General features: G+C 59.6%; 2 protein-coding genes across 3 annotated transcripts; both read left to right on the plus strand.

Annotated features, from left to right (window-relative positions):
* The first annotated feature begins 1,214 nt into the window (after window positions 1-1,214).
* Window positions 1,215-7,865, plus strand: RENBP (renin binding protein). 2 transcript variants are annotated; one of them, XR_004298518.1, is made up of 11 exons: window positions 1,215-1,290; window positions 1,583-1,692; window positions 1,851-1,926; window positions 2,129-2,204; window positions 2,351-2,523; window positions 3,092-3,316; window positions 3,912-3,993; window positions 4,064-4,532; window positions 5,186-5,317; window positions 7,530-7,617; window positions 7,712-7,841. XR_004298518.1 is itself a non-coding variant. In XM_032397522.1 (11 exons), exons 1-11 carry the CDS (start codon window positions 1,264-1,266, stop codon window positions 7,852-7,854), a joined length of 1,308 nt encoding a protein of 435 aa, XP_032253413.1. In that variant the 5' UTR covers window positions 1,215-1,263; the 3' UTR covers window positions 7,855-7,865. The 2 variants fall into 2 exon arrangements, 1 of the variants encoding a protein (XP_032253413.1); XM_032397522.1 differs by having other exon boundaries at window positions 4,357-4,532; window positions 7,712-7,865.
* Window positions 7,866-8,127: 262 nt separating this feature from the next.
* On the plus strand, window positions 8,128-13,221 carry NAA10 (N-alpha-acetyltransferase 10, NatA catalytic subunit). Its single transcript, XM_032397523.1, has 8 exons — window positions 8,128-8,337; window positions 8,768-8,866; window positions 9,126-9,184; window positions 10,015-10,060; window positions 10,146-10,261; window positions 10,451-10,495; window positions 11,759-11,843; window positions 12,251-13,221. Exons 1-8 carry the CDS (start codon window positions 8,317-8,319, stop codon window positions 12,485-12,487), a joined length of 708 nt encoding a protein of 235 aa, XP_032253414.1. The 5' UTR covers window positions 8,128-8,316; the 3' UTR covers window positions 12,488-13,221.
* The last annotated feature ends 3,966 nt before the right edge of the window (window positions 13,222-17,187 follow it).

Raw genomic sequence — 17,187 nt, forward strand, 5'->3', positions numbered from 1 at the left:
ACCCCGGCAGTCCAACTGGTGGTGGTATCGCTGGCGTGGGTGGTATAGCCAGGGTTAAATGGATGGGATGAGTCCTTCGTGCCAAGTGGCCAGGAGGAGCCGTGCTGTGACTTGGTGCTCGTGCTAGGGACCCGAGGGGGCATGGGGAGATGTCCTCATTACCCTCTCATCCGGTCGTCCCATCTCTGCCCTTTGGGGGTGTGTGCCCACGCCAAGCCAGCTCATGGCCACCTCTCCTGGGAAGCCTCCCAGGGCAAGCCTCTCCCTGGTGCTCACTCCACCGGGTTCACAGTGTCTCATGTTGGGTCCTGTCCTGTTGATCTCGATACCAGGAACCATGGCTCTGTTTTCCCCATGGCACCAGTTCTGATCTGATTTGGAACCCAGTGGTGGGAGTGGGGGTGGGCACATGCCCTTCAAGTTGGAGCAGTAGGAGCGATGGCTGGGGTTGGGAGGATGCCGGCCAGCCGGTAAAAAGGGTCCATGTGGGGCTGGCCCCAGAGGGGTGGGGGCCTGTGCAGATCTGCCAGGCGTGTGTCAGATGGCTGTGTGGCACCCATATCCACCATCCCTCTGCTCACCTGCCTCGAGGTGCCAGTTCTCTGCCTTGGGATTGGCCAAGGCCAGCGTGCTCACCCACAGGAACCTTAGAACCTTCCACATACCAAAGGCCTGTCCTTGGCTAGGCATGAGGGGGACAGAGTGCTGGAAAAGCAGGGGGAGAGGCTGGGCGTGAAGGGATATACCATAACTAATGACATGCCTCTGTGAGCAGGGTGGGTGGTTGGGTATAAGCCCAGCTGGACCCAAAGCCAGGACCTCCCCTAAGCAAGAGCTGGGGCCACCACCCTCAGCAGCCCTGCCCTGCCCAGGCCCCTCCCCCACCACTCCCCCCCAACTCAGTTCAAGGGTGGGGAGAGGTGGCTGGGAGGAGCAGGTGTGCGGGAGCCAGCCCCGTGTTGCCCGCCCCAGAGCGCCCTGCCAGTTCACCCAGCATTTCCCATCAGGAGGCTCTCGAGCCGAGTGCGCCCAGCAGTGGTCACTGCTGCAGCTCTGCCCTGCTCTGCGGCTCAAGGGTCTTGGCCAGCGAGCGTGGGGGCGGTGCCGGAACACGGGGGCGGAGCCGTGCGACCGCCAAGCCCCGCCCCCCAGACTCTGCGGAACCTCCGGGAGGAGGGGGCGGGTGGGGCGCGGCTGGGTCAGCTGAGTGACAGTCACGGGACCAAGACCAGCTCTGTCTGGCTTCCTGGAGGAGACGGAAGGATGAGCGGGGGTCTCCGAGTGTGGCAGGCCAGTGGTGGGGCCCGTAGTGGGGAGGGTGTTGTCCTGGAGGATTCTCAGGACCGTGGGGTCAGTCCTGGGGCCGGGCCGGGCCAGAGGACAGCTCCGTGCAAGGGTGTGGGGAACCCTGAGTTCTGGGTTCTGAGGCCTGGGGGCCCAGGGGAGATGGCTCAGGCAGCCCTGGGGTCCACTGGAGTGTGGGGTGACCTGGGGCACAGAGGAGCCTGTTGGGGAGGTTGGAAGCTAGGAAGATGGGGAGATCTGTGGGGAAGCTGTGTCTCCAAGTCCCGAGTTCCCCCAGGACATGGAAAAGGAGCGAGAGGCTCTGCAGACCTGGAAGGAGCGTGTGGAGCAGGAACTGGACCGTGTGGTGGCTTTCTGGATGGAGCACTCTCACGACCAAGAGCATGGGTGCGCCTCGCCCTTCTGGTGCCCTCAGTAGGGGTCTTTGCCCCTCCTGAGCCCCCACCTCACTGTCAGCTGACTCAGATCTGCTGAGCCCAGCAGAGCAGTGGATCCGGTGGATGCCAGGCCCCTTCCCCCCTTGGCTAATACTGTGCATCCCACAGGGGTTTCTTCACGTGCCTTGGTCGAGATGGGCAGGTGTACGATGACCTCAAGTATGTCTGGCTGCAGGGGAGGCAGGTAGGGGATGTGCCCAGGCTAGAAGCTCTCCCAGAGGCAGAAGCTGGAGTCAGCTTGGCCTGTCCTCAGTCTGCACGCACGAGGCCGGTCATCTCCACACTACTCCTCCCATGACACGGGCGCCTAAGGACTCCTCCTCCTCCCAGCCCCGAGAACCCCCGCTGCTCCCCACTTCAGCCATATTCCCTCTACTCCCCCACAGGTGTGGATGTATTGTCGCCTGTACCGAAAACTTGAGCGTTTCCGCAGCCCTGAACTTCTGGATTCAGCTAAAGCAGGTGCCCCCTCCGTGTCCCCATGTCCCTAGAGGCACCTCCAAGTTTACCCTAGTTCCTAGGGAGGTTGAGAAGCAGTGAAGGGGCGGGGGGCGGGGGCAGGGGGCGTCCTCACCTGAGTTCTAGCGTGCCAACTTCCCAACCACCAGGTGGCGAATTTTTGCTGCGTTATGCCCGAGTGGCACCTCCCGGAAAGAAGTGCGCCTTTGCGCTGACGCGGGACGGCCGCCCGGTCAAGGTGCAGCGAACCATCTTCAGCGAGTGTTTCTACACCATGGCCATGAACGAGCTGTGGCGGGTGACTGGGGAAGCGCGTTACCAGGTGTGTGGGAGGAAGGCTGCCTTATGAGTCTCCATGCCCTCACTTGGGCTGATGCATTCCTGTCCTGTGTGCAAGCCTCCTCCCTGGGCCCTGTCTGCAGGCGGGGTCTGTTGCCCACGTCAGTCCGTCCTCTGGGCCCCCATGGCCCCAGGGCTGCTGGCAACACCCCCCTCATTGTGCTCTACTGTGAGGGGTGCCCCCTCCCTGCAGTCTTTACCTCTGATTCCACACACACAGCACAGAGAGACCAATGTACACCCGGCTCTGGCTGGAAGGGAGCTCTCCCTCCTCCCTGGAGCCCCTTGGACTTTTACACCCGACCTCACTGCCTGGGAGTGGCCTGCACCCACAGACTGGGAGCCCCCCGAGGCAGGGTGGGGCAGATCCACCCCGGCCCCCCCAGCACCCAACCCAGGGCCGGGCCCAGAGTAGGCCCTTGGTGAAGGTGTCCTATGAGCGGGTGGGAGGACGAGGCTCTCCCACCCCAGGTCAGGACCTGAGGGACCAGACTGCACAGGGGGGCGGCCTCGGCCTGGGCCTCCCCTCGTCTCCCTTTCTCCCCTCCCAGAAGGAAGCGGTGGAGATGATGGATCAGATCGTGTACTGGGTGCGGGAGGACCCGTCGGGGCTGGGCCGGCCCCGTCTCCCCGGGGCCCTGGCCTCCGAGTCCATGGCAGTGCCCATGATGCTGCTCAACCTGGTGGACCAGCTCGGGGAGGCGGACGAGGAGCTGGCGGGCAACTACGCGGAGCTGGGGGACTGGTGTGCCCAGAGGATTCTGCGGCATGTCCAGGTTGGGGGGGGGACACACCCAGGGGACAGGAGGCTGACATTCACCTGCCAGATGGGGCCTGGGAGCTGGGGGGGGGCAAGGTGACTCCCACTCCCTATGCCCTGGGGCACCTCCTTTGCCTACACCCACACCCCCAGCTGGGCCTCGGTGGCCCCCTTGTACAGACGGGGGAGACACAGCGGGGTGGGGGTGGGGCGGGGAGCACGACTGGGGCTCAGGAGCCTAGACCCTGGGAAAGGCGGAGGGCCCGGGGGAGCCCGCTAGGGCCAAGGCCAGGAGGGAAGGTGCCAGAAGCCCTGGCACGTTAGAGAGCAGGAAACCCAGCCAGACCCAAGTTCTTCTGGGCCTCTGTGGGCAGCCCAGCTGACCTAATCTCAGCCCCCATTCAGTGTGTCACCCTTCCCACCTTGGGGGCCCAGGCAAGGGTAAGAACCCGTTCAGGCCCTTGGGCCCCTTCTCAAATGCCCCCCCCCCGCCCCCGAGCCAGGTCTGCCCAGGACTGCAGATGACAGAGGGAAGGGCGGGCGGGCCTTTCTGGTCGGTGGGCAGGAGCTGAAGGCAGTTTTACCTTCTCCTCTTCCTCCCTCCTTGGCAGAGGGATGGGCAGGCCGTGCTGGAGAACGTGTCAGAGGGCGGTGAGGAACTTTCTGGTTGCCTGGGGAGGCACCAGAACCCAGGTGAGGAGTAGAGTAGGCTGGGGGTGGCCCAGGAGGAAGGGAATGCTCAGTGTCGGGTTCTGTGCTTCAGATGTCGGGAGTGCCTGGGGTCTGCCTTCCTCCCTCCACCCCCCACCCGCTACCGAGGACCAGGCAGAGAAGCTGGGACAGGCCTCCCAGGCTGGGGTGTCAGCAGCAGGAGAGAGAGTCTGGGACAGACCAGGAGGGCAAGCTTCCTGCAGGAGAGTGGCTGTGGGTGAGCTCAGAGCAGCTCCCACGGTTAGTGGAGGAGGAAGGGAGGCACCTGTGGTCAGCACAGGAGGTGGACCCCCCTGCCTGTGGAGGGGGGGTCCACTGCCTGCCTTAAGCCCGAGCACTCACCAGGCCATGCGCTGGAAGCTGGCTGGTTCCTGCTCCGTTACGCCATCAGGAAGGGTGACCCCAAGCTTCGAGCTCACGTTATCAACAAGTTCCTATTGTTGCCTTTCCGCTCTGGATGGGACCCTGACCATGGAGGCCTCTTCTACTTCCAGGATGCTGATGGCCTCTGCCCTACCCAGGTGGGAATGTGCCCAGGGCCACATGGTACTAGCCTGTTCCAGGCTTTCTTCTCTGGGAGGTGGGCGCTGTCATCACCCATTTCATGGAGGGGGACCTGAGTCTCAGAGTGCCGAACTCGCCCAGTGTGACCCTGGTGGTAAACTCTTGACTTCTAGGCCAGGGGCTCTCAGCCTCACGTGCAGACAAGGCCACTTCTGAGACATCTGTCCCTTTCATCTCTGAAAGGCTCTCTGGGTGATTCTCAGGCGTCAGTAGCGGGAGCAGATTTGCACCCTTAGGTCTGACGATGCCTCTGCTTGTGTTTTGATCCCGCTGAGATCTGCAGAGGGGGACTGACCCTGCCATCGGCAGGAGCTGGTGTCCAATGGGCTTTAGACAGGCTGACCAGGCAGACAGGGTTTCAATTCCAGGGTTAAAGGGGAGGCCACCCCACCCTGGCCCTTTGGAAGGGGTGGCTTGGGGGTGCATCCTGGTCAGGAAGCTAGTCCCATTCAGAGGGGCCATTCAGACCCTCAGGGACAGCCATCCCGTGATGAAGCTCCAAGTGCTTGGGCCGGCTGGAGTCTGAGCCACGATCTGGAGGATGGGCTCAGAGGGGTGGCAGAGGGTGGGACCCAGGGCTCTCAGACACCTGCCACTGCTCTGCTCTCAGCTGGAGTGGGCCATGAAGCTCTGGTGGCCACACAGTGAAGCCATGATTGCCTTCCTCATGGGCTACAGTGACAGCGGGGACCCTGCCTTGCTGCACCTCTTCTACCAGGTGGCTGAGTACACCTTCCGCCAGGTAAGTGGTGCTTCCTGGTCCATAGCTCTCCCTGGGCTCAGTGTGGGTGTGGAGGGAACAGCAGGCAGCCATCCCTCTCCAGGCGGGCCACAGCCAGGCTCTCTCGGGCTGTGGGAGGCGGCTAGGCCAGGATGGGGAGGCTAATCCCACACTCCCTTCTTCTCCCCCTCACTGGGCATGGTCCCTCAGCTGGCCTGAGTTCCTGGAGGTCTGGACCCTGGTGCCCTCTCTGCAGTCAGCAAAGCAGCCCCTGCCCCTCTGGAGCTGATGTGTGTGGGGGGGGGGGGTCGACTATAAACAAGTAAACACACGAACATGTAGATGGCAATGACAGCTTTGGAAAATAGATCAAGGTCGGGACTGGGGGGCGAGTGGGAGGGAGCAAAGGCAGAAGGGGTTGCTCTGCACAGAGGAGTTACCTTGTGGGATTTAGGCATTAGTGGGTCCGGGGGGGAGGGGAGGCTGTAGAGCCCGGGCAAAGGCAGGGAGACAGGTGAGGATGGTGGCCTGGCCTGGGGTGTGAGCTGCAGCGGGCAGAGGGGTCAGAGTATGGGCTGGTCGAGCAGGAGAGGTCTGGGCTGGCCACGATCGCTTGGGTATCATAAGAATATAGATGATACTGTAAGTTGTGAGGCAAAGTAAGCTTTGGGGTACAGAAGGGAAAGAGGAGAGGGATTAGGAGGGCCCAGCAAAGGAGACAGGAATCAGCTGTGAGGTCGGAAGGAAGCCAGGGGTCCACCAGAGGCCAAGCACTATGAGCAGAGTGATGTACTCGCTGCTGCTTAGGGGGCACCTTGGGCGTTGAGCCTAGTGATGAATGCAGATTCCTGGTGTGTTTCTAAAGCCGGGATCCACTCCATTGGTAGATCCCAGCACAGGAGGGACTATATAGGTGGTCTTATTCTGGGGTGTGTGGGCTTCGAAACCTGGGAGAAAATTACATCTTCATTTGCACTAACCTCTAATTGGAATCCAACGTTCATTTCCACAGCGGTATTAGCAGTGCCAGACTTTGTCATCAAGAGAGATCCTAGATGTGTTCGTAATTACAAGTACTGCGCACACACACACACATCACTACTTCCAAACGCAGGATCAGGAGACCTGAGGCTATTATCTTAATACTGAATGCATTGATAAGGAACGTGTGTTAGAGGCCACCAGTTTTAACTGCATAAAGTGAAATGTAAAGAATACATTTTATTTAAGATTATTTATTTATTTGAGAGAGAGTGAGCCAGAGAGCAGGAGTGGGGGGAGGGGCAGAGGGAGAAGCAGACTCCCCGCTGAGTGGAACTCTGGGATCATGACCCAAGCCAAAGGCAGATGCTTAATCGACTGAGCCACCCAGGTGCCCCAAGAATACATTTTATTTTTTAAGAAAGATTTATTTATTTTAGAGAGAGTGCGTGCGTGCCCACATGTGCAAGCCGGGGGTGGGAGGGGGCAGAGGGAGAGGGAGAGAATCTCCAGCAGACTCCTCCCTGAGGAAGGAACTTGCTGCAAAGTTACATGAAAGGTCAGCACCTCCACCAGGATTCTCCTTACTTTAAATAAGTTTTATTGAAGTACAATTTATACACAGTAAAACATACCATGCGAAGTGTTCAGTTCACTAAGATATAATAATGTATGCGTCTGTGTAACCCCATCTGTGTATCTATCAAGATGTAGAACGTTCTCGTCATCCCCAAACAGGGTGCTTCTTAGGCCCTCTCTGTAGTGTTTCAGGTCACAGCCTGTGGCCCCCTCCCCCAGCGGGTTGTCTAGCTGCACACTCCCATCCCCAGGCAGAAGGAGGAAAAGCCCCAGGCCTTCATCTTAGTCCTGGATGCGGTCTCGCTTTTAAAAGCACTGATTCTGGGGCGCCTGGGTGGTTCAGTCGTTAAGCGTCCGCCTTCGGCTCAGGTCATGATCTCAGGGTCCTGGGATCGAGCCCCGCATCGGGCTCCCTGCTCGGCGGGAAGTCTGCTTCTCCCTCTCCCACTCCCCCCTGCTTGTGTTCCTTGGGTCTCTCTGTCAAATAAATAAATAAAATCTTAAATAAAAAATAATGAAAGCACTGATTCTGGAGCCACGTGACCTGGGGTCAGCCCTGGCTCTGACCCCGCGCGGTAGGGGTGCGGTGGGGACAGTGAGCGCCCCTTTTCCTGGCCTTATGGCACCTGGGAGACTCCTGCAGGCCCTGGCTGTCATTATCTTGTTATTCCAGTTTCGCGATCCTGAGTACGGGGAATGGTTTGGCTACTTGAACCAAGAGGGGAAGGTCGCTCTCACCATCAAAGGGGGTCCTTTCAAAGGTGAGTGGGCGACAGAAAGGGCGGGGGCCGCAGGGGCTTGGGGCAGCCGGCTGTCCCTGGGCCTCCCGACCCGCTGTCCTGTCTCTCCCCGCAGGCTGCTTCCATGTGCCGAGGTGCCTCGCCATGTGCGAGGAGATGCTGGGCGCCCTGCTGAGCCGCCTCGCCCTGGCCCCGAGTCCCGGCTCGAGTCCCGGCTCCCCTCCCGCCGTACCCCCCGCCCGCCAAGGCGCGAAATAAAACTGAGCCTGCTGCGCTGCCGGTGTGCGTTCGTCTGTGGGATCGCGGGAGGAGGGTGGCCCGGGGCCGGCTGGAGCCTTCTAGCCTCCGCAGACGCCGGCCCGCCCTGCGCGCCGGGCCGCCCCACCCCTCTGCTGGGCCCGCCCCGCGCCGGGGCTCGCCGGACCATTGGCGCTCCCCGCGCCCCGCCCCGCCTCGCGGACAGGCCCCACCCCCGCCCCGGCCCCCCTCCCAAGCATTGGCCCGGCGGCCGCGAGGGCGGGTTCGGCGGCGCGCACTTCCGGCCGATGGCCGGGCCTGGTGCGCGCCGCCTCTTCCGCCGCCCCCGCGAGTCCCGAGACCCAGCTCCGGCTCCAGCCCCAGCCCCAGCCCCGGCCTGGCCGCCCCGGTGTCGCCTTGGAGAGCGGCGGCAGCTGACTGCGCGTTTACGACCCGCTGGGAACCGCGTGCCCCGCCGCCGTTATGAACATCCGCAATGCGAGGGTGAGGGGCAGGGACGGGAGGCTGTCCGCGCCGCGTGGGTCCGCGGCCCCGTGGCCGCGTGCGCATGCTCCCGAGGGGCCCGCTCGAGCCCCGGGCCGGTGGCCCCACACGCCTGCGGCCTCAGGGCACGGACAGGTGAAGGCCATCGTCCCCGTGGGGCTGGACCTACCGGAACAGGGATGTCGGGGCTCAGTTGCATGGTGTCCCAGAACCTCCTGGCGCTCACGTCCATTCCTGGAACAGATGTTTTTTGCACAGCGGCTGTGCGCCAGGCCTGTGCAAAGACAGACAGTCACAGCGCCCGCCCAGCCCCGCGGGGGTGGGGGTCGCTGAGTAGACAGACAGGGAACAGGGTTCTGATGTGGCTGAGGCCTACTTAGGCACCGCAGCCCCTGGCCTGACTGCATTCCCCTGCCTGCCTTCCCCGCAGCCGGAGGACCTAATGAACATGCAGCACTGCAATCTGCTGTGCCTGCCGGAGAACTACCAGATGAAATACTACTTCTACCACGGCCTTTCCTGGCCCCAGGTGGGCAGCTTCGGAATTTGGGGGTGGGGAAAAAAACCAGGCCAAGGAAAATCCAAGTGGGAGGAGCAGCAGTGGGGTGCGTGGAAGGAAACCAAGCCACTGGACCTAGAGATCAGGAGCTGTCACTAAACTCGCCACTTGATCGGTTGCTGTCATGCACACAGTGACAGGCCGGCAGTGGGACCAAGTGCCTGCCAAGGGCTCCTCCAGCTCTGACAGGAAGTTATTTTCTAACTTCTTTCTCCTCCCTGTCACCTAGCTCTCTTACATCGCAGAGGATGAGAACGGGAAGATTGTGGGGTACGTCCTGGCCAAAATGTGAGTCACCAAGGAAGGAGACAGAAGCCTGGTGCCTGAGTTGGGAGTGGATGGGGGGGAGGGGGGCACCAATACCACACGTGTCTGGTGGATGCCACCCTGTATCGGTTTTTCTTGTTTTAATGAATTAATCTACTGATTTTTAGTTCCGTTTTGGGTTTACAAAATCAGTGGGAAGTGTTGAGTTCCCATACACCCCCTGCCCTTCGATCCCTAGTTTTGTCTATCACTAACACCTTGGAGTACATTTGTGACAGTTGATGAGGCAGTATTGCTACATTACTAAAGTTCTTGGTTTATATTAGGGTTCACACTTTGTGTTGTACTTTCTGTGGGCTTGGACACATGTATATAATAAGTATCTGCTGTTCTAGAATCAGTAGTTTCAGTGTCCTAAAAATCTTCCGTGTTATTTCATTTCTCCTCCCCCCTTCCCCACGCCAACCACCGACATACTTACTTACTGTCTATAGTTTTGCCTTTTCTAGAATGTCATATGGTTGGACTCATACAGTAGGGGGCTTTTTCGAATTGGCTCCTTTCACTTAAGTCATGTGCATTGAAAGTTCCTCCATGTCTTTGCATGGCTTGATAGCTCAGTTCTTTATAGCATGGTCAGCATTTCCATTGTACTCCATTGACACCGCGCTTGTGTTTTGGCTGCTGCATGGGGTTTTGAGAGTCCCAGCTCTCCCCCACCCTGGGTCTGGGGGAACTTTGGAGCCAGCAGAGGAGTTTGTGCTCCTGCTCTGCGTACACACCGGGGATGTGGGGTGGTGACTGCATCTGCACCAGGCTCCTTTCTAGCCTCTCCTTTCTTTTTGCTTTAGGGAAGAGGATCCGGATGATGTGCCCCATGGACATATAACCTCGCTGGTGCGTAGGACCCGCCCAGGTTCTGGCAGGGGTGGAGGTGGGCTTAGTTGGGGCAGCCCTTGAGGTCCCTTCCTTCTCCCACCAGGCTGTGAAGCGTTCCCACCGACGCCTCGGCCTGGCTCAGAAGCTGATGGACCAGGCCTCCCGAGCCATGATAGAGAACTTCAATGCCAAATACGTCTCCCTGCATGTCAGGAAGAGGTGGAAGCCAGGGCTGAGGGAGGGAGGAGGGTCGGGGAGGAGATACTGTCTTGATGTGGGTCCTGGGGTGCCCTGGCTTTTGGAGAAGATCTGGGAAGTGGGATTAGTGGGGAGGAGGGGCTGGACCTGGACGTGCTGTCCCTTTCTGGCCAAGTCTGTGCAGCTCAGCAGTGCCTTGTTCCCCTGCAGTAACCGGGCCGCCCTGCACCTCTATTCCAACACCCTCAACTTTCAGTAAGTAGCTCGAGACTTTTCTAATAGAATGGGGTGGTCCCAGATCTGGCTCATCCAGGCGTCTGAGATGGGCTGAGCTGCCTTCCAGGTGGGGGGATGGGGGTGGCTGGAGGAAAGACCTGGAGTCGGCTGAGATGGGAGGCAGGCTGTGGACTCCACACATTACGAGAATGTCTTCTCCAGTCTCTGTGGCAACAGCAGCTGCGTGTTGTGATGCAGGAGAGTGTTTGGTGTGGTTTGCTGTGTCGCCTGATGTCGGCTAGGGCTAGGTGGAGGGCACACAGGCTTCTTGGTAAAGCTTCAGGAGTAGAGGTGAGGGCCCAGCACATGAGCAGAAGCAGGGCCCAAGGTGACCTGGCACCTAGAAGCATCTAAGAGGGACCGGGAGAAAGGAGAATGTGGTGCTATAGGAACCTAAGCATGTCCAGGCAGGTAGGGCCTTCGGCAAGAGCAATGGAGGGACCTAGAGTTCTGGGGTGTCCTGGTGGATGAGGGCAAGCCCACTTGGGGACATGGGAGTCTCTGTGTGCCTGGCACAGGACAGAGAAAGCCTGGCAGGGAAGTGATATGACAGTACATGGTGGCCAAAGCTGCTTGAAAGTGAGGCTGGGGATGGAGGGCCCACAGAGACAGCTTTAGCTTCAGTTTGGTGGGGGATGAAGAGGGACCATTGGGACGGGCCTTCAGGGAGGGATCTTTGATCTGGATGTAGATGTCTCTGGTGGCCAGCAATTCTGAGGTCTTAGGGCTGCCAGGCCCTCCCAGGCTGTCAAGTCCGTGCCCCTTCCAAACAGTGGCAAGGTGCCTGAGTCTGCACATACATTCCTCCCCCCCCCCCCCCCCCCGCCGGTGCGGGCTCGGCCCCTAAGCTGCTCAGAGCAGGGGGTCACATGGTCTGGCAGTGACTGTCAGGAAACGAGGCCCCAGCACCCGTCCTCCTCGGTTCCAGTTGCTAGGCGCAGGAGTCAGTCTTCCTTGCTCAGTCAGGGACACGGAACAGGGCATGGAGAGAAGGGGATGGCTAAATTCAGGGCTTCAGCTCATAATAAACCACAGAAACTGATCCTTGCGAGCCAGGTTAGGGACACAGGACAGTGGCAGCCCGCAGAGGCGTAAAGGCACTGGGGGCTACGTACTGCTTAACTGCCGGAGGGCACAAAGGGAAAAGTAGATATGCTGTCCCACTAGCCGAGAATGCCAGAAGACTGAGGAGAATTTGCCCTCTGATTTGGGTCGTTCTTTTCTGCACCTCCCGCCCCCCAGGATCAGCGAAGTGGAGCCCAAGTACTACGCGGATGGGGAAGACGCATACGCCATGAAGCGGGACCTCACCCAGATGGCCGATGAGGTAAGTGTCCCCAGGGGACTGGTGCCGGCATAGCCGGGAGTCCTGGCCCTCTTCACCTCCGTTCCTCAGCTGACAGGTGGGGAGCTGGGCCGTGGCAGGGCTGTAAAGGAGGCTATCGCCCCCAAGACGCCATTCTCTGCAGAAGCCTGTACTGTCTGAGGCGTGATGGCAGAGGGGAGGGAGGAGGCCCTTGGATGTGCTGAGAACTAGGGCCCCCGGGGTTCAGGGGTGACACACAGCTGGGCAGAGGAGAAAGTCAGGGTCCTGCCCTGGCCCTACTGCCCCCAGCAAGTGACAGGTGCAGGCTTCCCCCGTCCCCAGCGTGGGTGGCAGGAGAGGGCCCATGTGGTCTGGAGACTTAGGCCCTGTCTCCTTCCTCCTGCGTCTCTCTGGACTCCTGGCGGCAGCTGAGGCGGCACCTGGAGCTGAAGGAGAAGGGCAGGCACGTGGTGCTGGGCTCCATCGAGAACAAGGTGGAGAGCAGAGGCAACTCACTTCCAAGCTCGGGAGAGGCCTGTCGTGAGGAGAAGGGCCTGGCTGCTGAGGATAGCGGTGGGGACAGCAAGGACCTCAGCGAGGTCAGCGAGACCACAGAAAGCACCGACGTCAAGGACAGCTCAGAGGCCTCTGACTCCGCCTCCTAGAGCCTGCACTTGCTCCTCTCCCCACCCTGACACGCCCACTCTGTCCTCGCTGCCCCTCGAGGTTTCACAATAAACTTCACCCAGCGGCCTTGGGGAGTTTGTGTGTGCGAGTGTGCACATTGGTGGAGAGGGTGGGGGACTGCCTCTCTCCAGCCCCTCTGTGTCCCTGTGGATATGGACCTCATAGCCTTTTGGCACCGCGTGTCCTGCCAAAGCCCAAGTAGAAGGGAAGAGCTTTGTCAGGGATTTAGAGGTGGGGCTCCCAAGTCTGATGGCTTTTGGCACCTTTTGGCCCAGGGGAGGGAGACCCTGAAGTTCTGGAAGCCAGTCCCTGCCAGGGAGGCAGATGTTCTGCCTTCTGAGCCCTGCTCTGCCACTGCTTTGCTGGGCTCCTGCTGCGTAAAATCCAACTGTTCACTGGGCTTCTCTGTTGGTGTCCTGTCTGGTAATGGCCCAACCAGCTACCCAGCTGCTCAAGCCCTGGCAACTAACTGTCCTTGATTCCTCCCTCCCCTGCCATCCAAGAGGTCAGAAAGTCTTGTGTGTTTGACCACCGTAATACCCATGGAATCTGTCCCCTAACCTAAACCTTCATTTGGAAATAGACTTTATTTTTAGTACAGTTTTAGGTTTATAGAACTGAGCAGATAGTACAGTTTCCATGTACCTCCCTCCCCCCCCCAGTTTTCCCCTATTAACATTTTGTATTAAATGTTGCATTTGTTAGTTGATGAGCCAATATCGATAATTAACTATAGTCCAGGGTTTACATTTCCTTCTTTGTGTTGTGCATTGTTTTTTTTATTATTTGACAGAGAGAGACACAGCGAGAGAGGGAACACAAGCAGGGGGAGTGGGAGAGGGAGAAGCAGGCTCCCCGCGGAGCAGGGAGCCCAATGCGGGGCTTGATCCCAGGACCCCAGGATCATGACCTGAGCCGAAGGCAGACGCCTAACGACTGAGCCACCCAGGCACCCTGCATTCTGTTTTTTGACAAATGCATAATGTCATTTCCTGCAGAATATAAGCCCTCCATTTTGGGGGTTTTTTTTTTGAGTATAGTTGGCCCACAATGTTACATTAGTTCCAGGTATACAACATGGTGATTCAACATCTCTCTGTAATGCTATGCTCACCGCAAGTGTAGCTACCATGGCGCAGCATACAGTGCTGTTACGGTATCATTGACTATATTCCCGTGCTGTGCCTTTCATTCCCATGGCATATTCATTACGTTACTGGAAGCCAGTATTTCCCACTCCCCTCACTCCTTTTTGCCCATCTCCCACCCCCCTCCCCTCTGGCAACCAGCGGTTTGTGCTCTGTATTTATGGGTGTGGTTTTTTTTTTTTAAGATTTTATTTATCTGACACAGAGACACACACAGCGAGAGAGGGAACACAAGCAGGGGGCGTGGGAGAGGGAGAAGCACTGAGCAGGGAGCCCGATGCCGGGCTCCATCCCAGGACCCCGGGATCATGACCTGAGCCGAAGGCAGACGCTTAACGACTGAGCCCCCCAGGCGCCCCTGGGTGTGTTTCTGTAAGGCCTCCGTTTTTGTGGTTTTACTCCAGCCCTAAGATTTGCTGCCGTGCCTTTGTCCCTGCCCTTCCTTCCGGCTGCAGTGTGATCACTTGCTGCTGTTAGTCTCTGGGCAGGCTCTGCCTGGGTTGCCCACCTCCCCGCGGAGCTCAGTACTCCAAAGCTGTCACTGTACTTCATGCGCCTGCTGCTGCAGACAGTGCCGGCTCCCCTGCTAGGCTGAGTGACTCGCCACCGGGGGCCCGGAGCTCCGTTTTCTCTCTGGCTGGCGCCTGGCACGTGACCATCAGGCCTCCGGGGAAGCCCGGACTACAGAGGGCGAGGCTGCAAAAGTGCGCCTGCGCCAGCCCGCCCGTTCGCCGGCGCGCTGTGGGAGGGGGAGGAGGAGCCTTGCCCCGCCCCCTGCGCCTGGCGTCAGTCCCTTCCTCTTCGTCAGCCGCGGCCGCCTTCTTTCCCAGGCTCTGACTGGTCTGGCGGCGGCGGGGCGGGCCTTCCCGGGCGGGGCGGGCATGCGCGCTGCCTCGGCCGCGCCCCAGCGCTGGTGGGAGGGAGTCCGCGGAGGCTCCCACGGCGCGGGGCCGCACCCTCCTTCCGCCCTCGGCCGGCCCACAGGGACCTGGCCCGCCCTCTGCCCTCCGTGCCCTGTGTCCCTGGCGGCCGGTTGACGCTAGGCGGCTTCCAGGCGGTTGGGTTTCCTGGGCGGAGGTGGGGGCCGCGGAGAGGGGAAGCTGCAGGCCCGAGCGGCCCTTGGGGCCCAGCTCTTCCCCGGTCCGTGCAGCCCCCGCCCGTGGGAGGGGCCGCTGCTGTGCAGGGCTTGCTGAGCGGAGCTGGGGCTGGAAGGCGCACGGTGGAAAAGCAGGCCCGCCCTTACCTTCTCTCTCGGGGGCTGGGGCTGGCCTCCGGGCACGTCTCCCCAAGGGGTGAACCTGTGCACAGACTGGGTGCACAACCTTGACCCCGGAAGCCCCCATTCTTTTTTTTTTTTAAGATTTTGAGAGAGAGAGTGCCCGAGCAGTGAGAGGGGCAGAGGGAGAAGCAGGCTCCTTGCTGAGCAGGGAGCCCCACGTAGGGCTGGATCCCAGGACCCCCAGATCACGACCTGAGCGGAAGGCAGACGTTTAACAACTGAGCCACCCAGGCGCCCCCCCCCCCGGGAAGCCCCCATTCTTAAGCTTCTTCTGGAAATCTGACTTGTAGGAAAATAGGGGCCTCACAGCATCTTCATATGGGACCTTCACTGCCCAATTCATGTTCTCGTCTCTTCTCGCTCTGACATGGACGGCTGTAACATTGATCTCATCTTCCTCTAGTCCATCCTCCGCACAGCGCACTTGACCTATGTCAGCCCTGAGGTCACCCCTCAGGATGCATACTCCACTCCTGAACACCTTGTACAAGGTCCCACACATCTGGTCCTCATCTTCTGAGGGATAATAGGCTTTTGGATTCTTTGAAAGGCAATAATGTAGCTGAAGATAGAGCAAGCACTAGGGCCTCAAAGGCCAAACAAGCATCCTAAAAGCCAGGACTTATGTCAAGTTTTAAAGCAGTGGCCTTGGGGCGCCTGGGTGGCTCAGTCGTTAAGCGTCTGCCTTTGGCTCAGGTCATGATCCCAGGGTCCTGGGATCGAGCCCCGCATCGGGCTCCCTGCTCAGTGGGAGGCCTGCTTCTCCCTCTCCCACTCCCCCTGCTTGTGTTCCTGCTCTCACTATCTCTCTCTGTCAAATAAATAAAAAATCTTAAAAAAAAAAAAAAAAAAAAGAAAAGAAAGTAGGAGATGAGGCCAGTTCAGCAGCAGTTTCCTAGGGGCTTGAGGTCTGTGCATGGCTCTGCTGGATGGGGGAGTGCCTTTGGGGGACCAGTCAGTGCTCAGATGGAGGGTAGGGGGCAAGGTGTGTTGGGGTTAGCTGATGAGGTGCCTGGGTCCCTGACACACAAGCAGGTCTGGGTGCGGGAGTGCCTGTGCGTGCTTCGGCAAGGGGCAGGAGGCTCGCTTGCCTTGCTAGAGGACTCCAGCGATGGTACTGTTGAGGCCAGCTCTTGGAAGCCCAGGTCCTGGGCCTGCTGGTGTCAGGCCAGCTCCCAGGCCTTCCAACCCCAGGCCCCGTGGACACGTGGTGTCTTAGAGAAGGGCCTTGGTCCTGGGCAGGAGTAGGGGTGGGTGGGCAGGGAGCTGAGGACATCTGTTTTCCCCTTCTGGGCAAGAGAACTGCTCATAGGTTAGATGCAAGAAGGACCTGCACAGCCTCCTCCCCCCCCCCCCCACCCCCAGCTGCAGGTCGAGGTCACATGTGCCCACATTTGCACTGAGCCTGGCTTTGACTCCTTGAACTAGTGCCTACAGGCCTTCCGCGCCTCCCTGGGCACACGGCTGGAACCTAACTGCCCCGCCCCCTCCCACCACCTATACCCCAGGGATTTCCCTCCCACTGAACTAAAGACCGTTGTCTGGTCTGGTTTGTCAACTGCCACCTACATCCTGCCTTCCCAGTTTACTGGAGAAAATCGGCTGCCTTTTGGCTTTGAGTTGGTAGAGAGGGGTGGAGGGAAACTCCAGCACACCTGGATAAGGGAGGCCCCAAGGTTTGCCTCCAGGCTTGTTAAGGCCTTACGCTGAGCGGGGAAGAGGAAGGCTGAACCCCCGGCCCCAAGTCTAAGACAGGGCAGGTGCAAGCGGCAGGGGAAAGAAGGCAGAAGAGTCTCTTCCGGCAGCAGGAAGTGGTAGGAAGTGGTAACTACCTATGGGGAAATGAGGCTTGTTCCTCCCTATGGGGTTGAGCAGAAGGGGAACCTTAGCCAAACCCTGCTCTCCCTGCAACGAGGGGGCCTGAGGGAATAATGGCTGAGGTTCTAATCTCTGGTGCTTTCCTTCCCCACCCACCCTGGGAACTTCCCACCAGGCTCTCCAGGCTCCTTGAGCTTCTCTCTCAGGGCTCTGAGTTGGGATGGGTAGGTTCCATCTGATGTCCTGGGGGTCTGGAGCAGCCATAGGGTCACTGCCCTACTGGCATTCAGGGCCCATGGCCATGCTGTGAAGGGTGTGGTTTGGCAGCGGCGACCAGACAACCTTCTGAGAGGGGGGCGGCAGCCAGAGGGTGCCAGCTTGCTGGACCCGTTGAGGCTCTCCCAGGGGTGTGTGCCCAGGTGTGTGCCCAGAG

The sequence above is a fragment of the Phoca vitulina genome, unplaced genomic scaffold, assembly GCF_004348235.1.
Source record: "Phoca vitulina isolate PV1807 unplaced genomic scaffold, GSC_HSeal_1.0 scaffold99, whole genome shotgun sequence".
NCBI classification, from domain to species: domain Eukaryota; kingdom Metazoa; phylum Chordata; class Mammalia; order Carnivora; family Phocidae; genus Phoca; species Phoca vitulina.

Excerpts from the sequence above, each read along its gene's own strand:
- RENBP (XM_032397522.1), top strand. The coding sequence starts at position 1,264 with ATGAGCGGGGGTCTCCGAGTGTGGCAG. Across the intron at positions 1,927-2,128 it reads TCTGGCTGCAGGGGAGGCAG|GTGTGGATGTATTGTCGCCT; the intron begins GTAGGGGATGTG and ends ACTCCCCCACAG. Across the intron at positions 4,533-5,185 it reads ATGGCCTCTGCCCTACCCAG|CTGGAGTGGGCCATGAAGCT; the intron begins GTGGGAATGTGC and ends CTCTGCTCTCAG.
- NAA10 (XM_032397523.1), top strand. The coding sequence starts at position 8,317 with ATGAACATCCGCAATGCGAGG. Across the intron at positions 9,185-10,014 it reads GGGTACGTCCTGGCCAAAAT|GGAAGAGGATCCGGATGATG; the intron begins GTGAGTCACCAA and ends TTTTTGCTTTAG. Across the intron at positions 10,061-10,145 it reads ATGGACATATAACCTCGCTG|GCTGTGAAGCGTTCCCACCG; the intron begins GTGCGTAGGACC and ends TTCTCCCACCAG.